General features: G+C 39.5%; 1 protein-coding gene across 2 annotated transcripts; it reads left to right on the forward strand.

Moving 5' to 3' along the window:
• The first annotated feature begins 788 nt into the window (after positions 1–788).
• On the forward strand, positions 789–11,043 carry zgc:172136 (uncharacterized protein LOC566376 homolog). 2 transcript variants are annotated; one of them, XM_023261800.3, is made up of 14 exons: positions 789–947; positions 3,682–3,876; positions 4,023–4,113; positions 5,304–5,383; positions 5,581–5,657; positions 5,799–5,994; positions 6,133–6,288; positions 6,818–6,883; positions 7,335–7,403; positions 7,512–7,686; positions 8,043–8,327; positions 8,955–9,086; positions 9,576–9,646; positions 9,741–11,043. In XM_023261800.3, the coding sequence occupies exons 2-14, from the start codon at positions 3,799–3,801 to the stop codon at positions 10,029–10,031; spliced, it is 1,767 nt and encodes a 588-aa protein (XP_023117568.2). In that variant the 5' UTR covers positions 789–947; positions 3,682–3,798; the 3' UTR covers positions 10,032–11,043. The 2 variants fall into 2 exon arrangements, with proteins under 2 accessions (XP_023117568.2, XP_035800155.2); XM_035944262.2 differs by lacking the exon at positions 789–947 and adding an exon at positions 1,592–1,773.
• The last annotated feature ends 109 nt before the right edge of the window (positions 11,044–11,152 follow it).

Here is an 11,152-nt window from a genome sequence, read left to right on the forward strand (position 1 = left end):
ATGTTTTATTTAGGGGAGTTTAATTGGAGGCCGAATATTTTCTGCCAATGCAATCACAAGGAACAAAGTAGGACAATTTCCCTGACTGACAACTGACAGACAAAAAGATATAGATAGAGGCTATGGGATAATTATGGCAAAGACATTTGGGTAGCCCGTTTATTTCCATAAAACCATGGATGATGGACCACTTCTCCAATACAAATGTGTCCAAAGTGATCTTAGTAATATTTTTTTTATCACTCGTGTCTTCAGCCATATAATCACTTACTTAGCCCCTTCAAATCTACTCTTTTCTATGAAAACCCTTTAAAATAATAGATGATACCTCAGCCATGTCATACACTATAGTTTGTGCACTTCACCCACTAGTGTGAATGATACTCCCAAAAGAGAAAAAGTTCTCCATTTTAGTTCCACCTATTTATCAAAATACTACAAACGCTGATTAAAAGATAACCTTTTTCCTGGAAAACGCTGGAAGTTACAACGAGAATCACAGCTGCTGTCAACACTTCTACATGGCCCTCTAATTAGCACGCCTCACAATACCGTCACAAAATTAGGGATGTGTTGTCCTGTTTATTTAAAATAATATGAAGGTGATATTCCTACATGAATAAAGACGTGTGTTTTTTGGCTCATTTAAATACAATCAAAGCTAAAATAATTATCGAATAGGACGTGAATGTACTACGAACATTTCAAACATGAGCCCAATCACAACAGATCACCCCCGCAACTGCCCGAAATGGTACGGCTCAATCGTTAGAGCTTCAGGGTGGTTGAAGCAGCGCTTTAAGACGCGACAACACGCGATGGGGAGGGGGAGAAGTGATGGTCCGCTCATTTCTGTCATATTTTTACTCGGATAAATAAGAAGGCTGTTTTTAATCATTTTGTGGAAGACCTGCGACTGTATTAAAATCTTCTTCGCGTCTTGTACTGTGAGTAATTCCCTGCTTCATACCTAACTTAGTAAACGAGTTGGCGGAGTTGGTGATGCACTTGTTGCACTGTTAGTGTGTAACGTTATAGCACTATCCGACCAAGCAGGCAGTTTTACAGTTTTTCTTTAGGAAAAGGGAATATTGACTATTTGTTTTCAGCTTCTCCTGTTTTGTTCTGATTTATTGCTCACTCAGTAATGTCTGTAATAAACTTATGCTAACAGTTACTCCGAAACTTTGACAGAACAAGCGACTGCTAGCTTACAGCGTTACGGAGGAACTGTCAAAAAAATGGAAATTTGATGCGCCTTCGTTATCTTTAGCAGGCTGTTTCTTCTTCGTAGCCTTTTGTAACAGTTTTAATTTCCTACATGTTATATAAATGTGTCTCGCCAGAGCTCTGACTCAAACTTGAGGAATGCACTGCTCCCCCAAAACTGAAAATCCAGCTCGCCCCATTGTTTTACAGTGGAATGAGTGTAAATGGTGTTGCCCTGTTTATTCAGACGTTATCTTATTTCTTTATGGGTTTAGCGGGCAGCGAGGATCCCTAAATACTTCAGAGGGCTTGCACTGTGCAGAAGGGATGTTGTTTTTCCACCAGCCAGCAGTGTGCTCAGAAGTAGGGATTATAACGGTCTTGGAGGGGAATTAAAGCATACAGATGGCTGCTCTCATGTGATGCCAGGTTTCACCCTGGTCAGCAACATGGGAGATGTTTGAAGACGTCACTCAACACCGTTTGGACTGATGGGAAACTTGTTTTGACAGTGGGATGCAGTGAGGACTATTGTCACCAGTATACCTAAACTGGGTTAGGATGGTATGATTTCACCTCTTTCATTCGATACCCAACTGTTTGCCTCATTTCAGGTATATTTTGATGCATTATGACAGCTTTATGGACCATAAATTGATGGTGCAAATATCTCAAATGCTAAGGAGTAAAAATAACTGGCCAGGCTTTACATTGGAAGTACAGATTTTGTTAAATGCATGGATTTGTTGTTGTATTAGCTGCATACAACCGTTTTCAGAGTCAGAGCATATACAAAAACAACCAGATTTCTGTGAAATGGCATTACCTAACACATGCATTGCTCAAAAAATTGCACACTAAGATATGCAACCTCTTCTTCCAGTCTCTGGAATCAAACCAGCAAACTGTTGTTTATTATTGTCTGTTTATCATTTATTGCCTCAGTATGTTGTTGTATCTTACCTCTGTGTCATTTAAAGTACATCATATAAATCCAGCAGTGTTGTAATATTTTTTTGTGTTCTACAACAATGTCACTGTGGGCATAAATAAGTTGGCAGAAGAATCCAGTACTGAAACGACAGGTTGTGATAGATTTTTATTTCTTAATGTATGTTACAATTATTTAAACTTTGTCAATATGAACATGTATTTGGGTGTGTTGGGTGAGTTTTTGTACCATTTGCTATATTCCAGTGTGAATTTAGTTGGTTGTGTCATAAGTCAGATGTTCGAGCTACTGGAATTTCAGGTTTTCTGAACGTCTGTTTGAGCTGACACCCTGATGTGTTCAAACATGTTGATAAATCATATTTGGTAGGGCAAATGTTTTACGTTAGGAGCCAGGAGCATTTGCTTTTGTAATTCCCACAACTTGTTTTGTACACTGGAAACGCCTTATCAGTTTTTCATTTTCTTATCATTTATGTCAATCAGAAAAGCGGTGTATGTGCTACTTTTAAACGTATATAAACATCTTTTTCCCCAATCTGAATGCTTAACTCCTTAAGCAGCGAGTATAAATAGAGACGAGCATGACACAAAGAAATGGTAGTTTGTTAGAGGATCTTTAAGTGAGATCACACTGCTTGAGTTTCTGATGATTTGTTTTCTGTCCCATGTTTTGTTTTTTTTTGTTTTTTTTTTTTTAAATGATTACTGTCCAGGGCAGGATTTAAGGGGATCAGAGTCGGCGCACGGCAGTAATTAACCTGATTATTTGATTCTTAGACGCTAATCAGATGAGCGTCGTACCAGTCGGGGCTTTGACTCAGCATAGTTGGGCAAGTTTCAGGTGGGCCTCGGTTGCTAGTAAAGTGCCATAGTGAACTGAATTGATATGTTAAGAACCATCTGCAATAATACAGGTACTTTTTATAATGTTGTGTTGCTGTGGTTTCTCAGAAAAGGTATGCAAAAGGATTATCTGATTGTTTCCAGTTAATGACTATTATTAGGATTATAGTTTAATAAGCTCATTGAATTTGCCTGACTATTTACTTGTTTATCAAAGATACAATATTGCAGTGTTGCTGAGCATTTCAGTAACAATGATTTTTAGGGAAGATTTTCTTTCTTGTTTAAATTTATGTTCCCTCTGGAAGATATCTGTGATGGTTAAACACTTGTCCTTCAACCCTCCGAACAGACAAATCATGTCGAGATAATCTTGGTTGTGGGATAATGGACATGTACTTATGTCTGAGAATGGGATTGTTTTTGCTTCAACTGATTGACAGTATTACAATGCCATGTCAGTGCAGAAGATTACATGTTTCACAGCAGAATGTAGAATGTGTAATTAAAGCCGTTTAAGATGTTCAACTTCTTTTATTTTGATATCAGAACATACACAAGTCGGTAATTTCTTAAGGTATATTCTGCTGTCTTCATAATTGTCATTGCCCTGTTTTTGGATTATGTTTTTTCGTTTCTTTGCTTGTCTTACTCTGATGCCCTTTATCTTTTTAGATGCAATAAGGATGGACTGTCCTGGAACAGATAAAAAGTGAGGGATAGAGGGAGCAGGAAAAAACTGAAGCAATTCAACAAAGCGAGCGTACTTATCAGAGACATACACAAGACATCATGTCCACCTCAGTCAAGCAGGAGAGAACCATTTGTGTTCTCCTCCCCAACAAAGCCCAGCTGGACATCACTGTTGGGGTAGGTATTTAATATGTTTCTGACTGTCACCTAAAGGTGTTAAGAGATGATGAAAGTTCAGTTAATTACAACGGTGTTTTGGTTGCAACCTAGTCTTCTTGAATACAAAGTGAATACAGACTTCTTTATTTTTTCATCTGTTGCAGCTAAAGACCACAGGGCAGGATGTTTTTAATCGTGTAGCGGAGTTTCTTGGAATCAAAGAGCTGCACTTCTTTGGCCTCACAGTGGTGAAAGGTAAGTTAATTCCTCATTGACCCCTCAGCCCTTGAACCTGAAAGGATGGTTCACACTACAGTCCAGAATAGAATTTGAAAACTGAAAAAATATGCTCATGACATTGCAAGTGCAAACCTTCAGCAATCCATCAGGTATAGTGTAAACAAGACAAAATGATTCCAACTTCTCAGTCTGCATAATTGAATTTTGTAATCCACTTGAGCCACTGAGCAAGTCCTGAACTTTATGTTTCCTAGTGTTCCGGTCGTACAAATACGCTGAAATGCCTCAGTAATCTTGTGTGGTTCACCACTTGAACAAGCAGCCTTTTGTTTTTGTGGTGTTGGTTCAGCGATCACTTGGGCCTGGATTCCTGCAATATTAACTTCATTAAGCCTGGAATGCACCCTTGCATTCCTCCGCTTCACTGAGGAGGGATGGATTGATGATGGGAAGAGGAGGGGAGTGGGAGTGGTAGAAAAGGAGGTAGGGGGGATTCGTCATGACACAAGCTGCCCTACTCAACTCTTACTCAAAGGCCTCAATGAAAGATGAGAAGTGAAGGAGCTGGAATGAGTCAGAGTGGAAACGAGACAGGCTGAAAGGAGAGATAGATGGTTAAAGGAACGGGTTGTGAAACAGCTTGGCGAGGATGATTTGACTACACAAAGTTGAACAAAGGAGATAAGTTGAAATAAATAGAAAATGCTTATGTCATGACTCATATGACCAGGCACAGAGTGATACCACATCCCGAAGCTCAGTACCGGTTGCGAACAGCTTTTTAAACCTGCCAATAAAATGTATTTCAAAATTGTTTTTGATAAAACAGCATTAGCATTGACATAAAGCTTTATATTCAAGGGTTTATAGGACAGGTAAGGAGCTAACTATGGAGATAGAAGCTTTATTATTTTAAGTGCATTGACGAATGTCTTTACGTGTTTACAAACTGTTAAAAATACATAGCTCTTGCCAGCAGTGTTTGGTGTGTGCTGCCATGTTGTCACTGGCATTAGAAAATGCATACATTAATATTGGCATTGATGTCACAGCTTCCTCGCAGCCCTATTCATAAATGGAACAAGGGCTTTTTTCTTTCACCCTAATGAATTCCATTGTTGGGCAAATTTTACGCTTGGTTACATTATTGTTTTGTTTGCTTACTAACTGTCTCCTTGTTTCCTGATTGTCTTTCTTCATCCCAGACAATGAGCACATATTTTTAGACATGGAGGAGAAACTGACTAAGTACTTTGCCAAGGAATGGAAGCAAGAACCAAGAAAGGTATGAAAATGTTTTTCAAAGGGAAAAAAAAATTATGATGCAAATGAGAAGTTGTTTGCTTTGGTCTGCTCTCCAAACTCTTAGACAGGTCCATTAATTGAGAGGTAGAGTTCAGTGGCCTGTATGTTAACTAATCATTTAACGTGACAAAAGATGATAATATACACAAGATTAATGTAACCTGTCTTTATCTACAGGGCTTACAGAAGAGACCCTTGCCTCTAGTACTTTTTCTCAAAGTACAGTACTACGTAGAGAATGGTAGACTTCTATGGTATGTATTCTCTATATGCATCTTCTTCTGGAGAAGCTTGTATTCTTTATGTTATTTGGTTTTCTAATTTATCTTTGTCCTACTTCCTGACACCTTTTTGTGCCCTTCCCTCCCCCATTTTTTGGGTGTGTGTGATATCAGTGAACGAAAGGCACGGCATCTATACTACGCAGACTTGCGGGAGCGAGTGCTTCGCTCTGAATGTCGTCAGCAGGAGGAGGTGTACTTCCAGCTGGCAGGTTACGCCTTGCAGGCTGACCTCGGTGACCACCCGTTGCCTCGGGAGGGTATGGAGGTCACCCCTTATTTTGAGCCTAAGGAATACTTTCCCCCCTGGGTAGGTGTCACAACAAGGCCGCAACGTTTAAAAACCGCTCAAAAAATTTCTGTTAAGTGTTTAAATTTTTTTAACGATATGTAGTAAAGTTATTTTAAGGAGCTCTTTGCTAACTACTGCCCTTTCTTCCTTCTATAGATTGTAGCTAAACGTGGCGTGAACTATCTCCTGTGCCATGGCCCCAAGGTACATCAGGAGCTGTGGGGCATGTCTACTCGTGACGCCATCCTCCTCTTCATCAGAGAGTCATGTCAACTGGAGGACGTACCTGTCAGGTTTTACAGATTGCAAAAGGTTATGAGTCACTTTACTATTTCCCTAACATAAGCTAGTTTAAACTAGTTGCTTGAATTAGGTTTTTGAAGCCTTTGCAATACACATTCTGTTTATTTAACTGATGTATATCATTAAAAATAAGAAACTATGATTATTTAGACTATTGCATTGTAAAAATTAGTTTTCAACTCGTTTCTAAAATATTTCAGCTTCATTTCTCCCTTCTGCTGGTAATACTGGCACAAATATAACACAAATACCGTTAGCTTGGCTTCATTTGAGCTGCTCTGTACAAACAACTACAGGGCCGTTATGTAACCTTCCATCTATTCCAGTGTCTCGACCTCCCCATTTCAAAATCACTCATCTATAGAGTGATATTTTGAAGTCTGTCCCATCCATTGCGTAACACGCTCTCACTTTAAATTTGTTGTTAGCAGCAGCTCAGTGTTTCCCAGTGAACTAGGAGCGAGGCTAAACTGTGAAATAGCTATCTTATCTGAGCCAGTCAGATGCCTCGCTGACATCTCATCTTTCGTTTGTCCAGGACAAAAAGGAGGAGAAAGGAACAGCTTTGCTCGGTCTGACCCTGCGAGGAATGCAAGTTTATCAGGTGCGTGCATGTGTGAGTGTGTTATTGATGAACAGGGTGTACGTCAACACATACGTACACAAGGGAATCTGCGTTTGCTCAAAGATTCAGTCTTTGTGTCTGTAGTCCTATAAAACCTCCGACTACACGTGTGAGGAATGTGTGGGATTGCCACCAACAGCAGTCCATCAGGAGATAGGAGCTGCCTGCCATGCCTGTCAGTTGTTTGATCTGTCCATCAGGGGCCATCTGGGGGGGATTAGCACTCCAGGCCTGGCTGATTTGAAAGCCAGCAGACCGTGAGATGCCTCGAGAAGCCCTTAGCCTCATTCAAGTCCAGATGGCTCCAAAAAGGACAATTGATTATTGATGACTAATTCTAAAATGCAGCTAATTAGATTACACATCCAGATATCATACTGAATTGTTTTTTGTTTTTTTTTAATTAAGTGTGTGCTGTTTGTATTCATAGGAGGTGAATAACATACGACAGCTGCTATACGACTTCCCCTGGTCAAATGTGGGACGTCTTACCTTCCTGGTATGAACACTTCTCATTTGCATTCACAGTTAAATTTAAGTGGAATCCTTGTAATTATTTAATGGGCATTAGCCATGTACACTGTGTATAATATGTTGTCCCATACAGGGTAAGAAATTCGAGATCCAGCCAGATGGCTTGCCATCAGCCAGGAAGCTGGTTTACTACACAGGGTCATCGTTTCGCTCTCGCCACCTCCTCTTGCACCTGAGTAGCAGCCATCAGCTCTACCTCAGCCTCCAGCCTGCCCTGAAACACCTACGCCAGCTGGAGGAGAGCAAAGGTAGGGAGGGGAGAAGTAAATACAGGGACAAAATGAGTATCATATAATTAGAGTTTGGATGGGGACCACATGAACTAAGCTGAACACCCCAGTGGCTACTAGAAAGTAATTGCATAACTTACAATAAGTGACTTTGTACTGCAGAAGATGTTACTTTTCAATAATCATATTTGTAGCAATTTAAAGATTTAATATTTTTCTCTTCTGCCTTAAAAGAAAAGAGCTAAAGTGAGTTTCTTATTGATCATAGTACTGTTGGCAGTATACTTTGGGATGAACTGTATATATTAAGAAGTTGAAAAGTTTCTTTAGATGGCTTATGTTGTTGATTTATTCTTAAATTTTCTTCATTTTAGAGAAGAAGTGTTACAGAGAATCATACATCAGTGATGACCTGGATTTGGACCCCCAAGGCAGTGAAAGCAGCCCTGGCCTGTCCCGACACTCCACCAGCAGCTCGGGAATTGAAGCAGATGCCCGCCAACATAGCATGTATGCCGAAATGGTCTCTATGGAGGAGGAAGGTCAGCTGCAAGCAGAGAAGTGTTTCAGCTCAGCAGCCAGCCAAGGCAGCTCCTGTACCTCTGGGTTTGACACAGGCAGCAAGGCTCGAATAGAAGATGAAGGGTGGCCAGAGGACGGTGAATGGATTTTTATACAAAAACATTTGCACAGGCATAGACTGATGCTTTGGGTTAGGGTTCAGTGATATTGATCATGACAGCTACTGTGTAATTATGTTGAATTTAAGTTTACTTCTGCAATTTTCTTTTGGAATTATTGATTTGTTAGTCTGATCTGTCTTCACCATTACCCTTCAGTAATTTGGCAGTATGTTTCAAAGATACAAAGTGATAATGAAATCACAAGACTGTGGAATAAGAATGTTGATAACAATAAATGTAAATATAATCACATATGAATGTAAAGTATTAACCTTAATAAAATTAAGTCGGTGTAGTACTATTATATGATGATGACATCAGTTCCATCTGCACAGATGTTTTCAATAGTTCTGTATAGTTGTAGTAATTGCACTGTTTCCTCAGGTTGCATACTAAGCAAAATATATTTCTCAGAAAAGATTTTTTCCCTCTTCTGCTTCGTACCTGTGTTCTTACAGTAGTAAGCATTTCAGCCTCTACTTACAGGCTGTTTGCACAGCTGCTGCCTTTTACCGTCCATTGTGCTCCTAAATTCATATGCGACTGCAGCGGATTTGTTTGCCTGGATTTTTACCAATCAGTTCTCTAAATTGTTTTGTCCAGAGACCAAAACCAGTGTTGGAAGTCCAGAGGAGGTGCTTGTGGATGATCCTGATGAGATGTTCCAGTTGGCTGATCTTCTTGAAGGAGTGTCAGTAGATTGTGCAGAACTATCCTCAGACACTCATTCACCAGGTATGACTCATTTGAAGGACCAGTGTGCAGGATTTGATGGCACCTAGTGGCGAGGTTTGCACATTGCAACCACCTTAGTACCCCTCCCTCACACCTCCCTTTTAAGCATGTAGAAGAGCCTAAGGTGACAACTGCTTAAATGTGGGGGGAAAAAAAGAAGTAGAACCAGTGTTTGGTTTGTCTGTTCCACGATACTGTAGGAACATGACAGACTCTGGAGAAGAGGAGTCACTTCCTATGTAGATACAAATATTTGATTCTAAACGAATCAAAACACAAATATTTGTAGTTGCAGTTGCTTATACACTAATGAAATCATTATTAGGAATAATTTATTACATTTCTGCTCATAGATCACCCTAAATCCAACACACTGGTCCTTTAATTGTCTTCATCCAAGCCTTTCAAACAAAATAGTTTTTTATTCTCAAACTCTGTTCTCTCTCATATTTGTTCAAATTGACCAATGAAATCATGTGGGCTCCACAGAAAACGAAGAGTGTCCCCCAAACAGTGATAAAGATGCCAGGAAATTATATAACAGCGATATGTTAAAACAGGTTGGTCAACTATGTTATTTCCAAGTGCTTTACTTTGCCTTCTTTACATTTCTTTGTTGTACATACTTATCTTTACTTTCTGTCTGTATTCTAGATTCTGAAATCTCGAGCACAACTTTGCGTGGATCGACACAGCCACAGTCTAGATGATGTCCGTCTGGTCCCACCTCCAGCACCCCTGGGAATGACACTGCCACCTGATTCCTCCCACAGCTACACCTTTGGGCTTCCAGATGTCTCAACAAACACTAAGACCTCTGTTGATCACAGTTATTACCCCCTTTTGCACTGCCAAGCCAAACCTTCCTTCTATGGCCGCAGGTCTACCAACTGTGTCTCACTGGACATGTTGGGTGATGAGCAGTTTCTGGAATTCATACTTTGAATACATCAAGTGCTGATGAACACTCTTGTTCTCTTCCTCTGTGGTTTCTGTGATGAGGAATATGTGCATTTCAAATTGCAGGGAGGCATTTTATTGAAAATCACAAGTTCCTTCATTCTCCCTAAAGTTGAGGATTAGACAACAAATCTAATTCAGCAACTTTTCAGTTGGTAAACAGAGCATATTTATTGATGTTGTATACTTATTGTGTACATATTACTTGCACTATTTTATTACCTTTCAGCCTTCCTGAGCAAAAACATATCTAATCAAGTTTATTGTCTTTTGTAAAGTTCACGCTTTTAAAACATTCTCTGAAATGTCTTCATAGCTTAATGTCAAGGGCATAAAAGTTGCACCACACAGCCATGTGCTGTACTGGGCACTCGTACAATGCGGCTTACTTTACTTACTCTTTATGTAAGCATGTACATTTCCTTGTTTCATTCAGGAGAATCTCCAGAAGCCATGGTGCTAATGTTTGTGCTCCTGTATTCCTTTTATTGTCTTCTTTAAAGTCATATTTTATTCTACACTTTTCTTTTGTATTGTGTGCTCTGTCATGCTTTACCCATTAGTCTTCCACAGCAATGTAGCTGCTGATGTGGAAAATTGAACCTCTTTACAACTGGCAATGGTACGAGATGCATTACGACCCGCCGTCGTAATTATAACAGAAAAGTATTATTTGTGAAGCACTATTTCTGTAATCAGTAAGTGTACAATGAGTCTGCAGTACTTTTGTATTATGTAACCCCCAAACAAAAAGCCTTTGTCGTTTTTCCTTCAGAAATTATTGTCACTGTTCTGTAGATGATAATTCATATGCAAAAAAACTGCTGTCATTAGCCAATATGAGGGCAGCAGGAAAGAATGTCAGTCATTAAACGGCAAAAACGTTTACCCAATGCCAATAATGTATAAACGCTGTAAAAATCACAATACTTAATTTTTACCTAAAGCACTGTTTTTTATGATGGTGAAAATAAATTCTTAATGTTACTAAATGAAACATGGAGTCTACAGTTTCTTTTCAACTCCTGCTACTTTTGTTTAAAATCAGTCCGCTTCGATTTACCCCCAAAATAGAACAAACACCAATGCGTTTCTTTCTCTTAAGT

The sequence above is a fragment of the Amphiprion ocellaris genome, chromosome 16, assembly GCF_022539595.1.
Source record: "Amphiprion ocellaris isolate individual 3 ecotype Okinawa chromosome 16, ASM2253959v1, whole genome shotgun sequence".
Lineage (NCBI taxonomy): Eukaryota > Metazoa > Chordata > Actinopteri > Pomacentridae > Amphiprion > Amphiprion ocellaris.

What these genes read in the sequence shown, in the direction of transcription:
- zgc:172136 (XM_023261800.3), top strand. Translation starts at nt 3,799, where the DNA reads ATGTCCACCTCAGTCAAGCAGGAGAGAACCATTTGTGTTCTCCTCCCC. An exon ending in GAGAATGGTAGACTTCTATG is followed by an intron (nt 5,658 to 5,798) that starts GTATGTATTCTC and finishes GTGTGATATCAG; the next exon opens with TGAACGAAAGGCACGGCATC. An exon ending in ACAGCGATATGTTAAAACAG is followed by an intron (nt 9,647 to 9,740) that starts GTTGGTCAACTA and finishes TCTGTATTCTAG; the next exon opens with ATTCTGAAATCTCGAGCACA.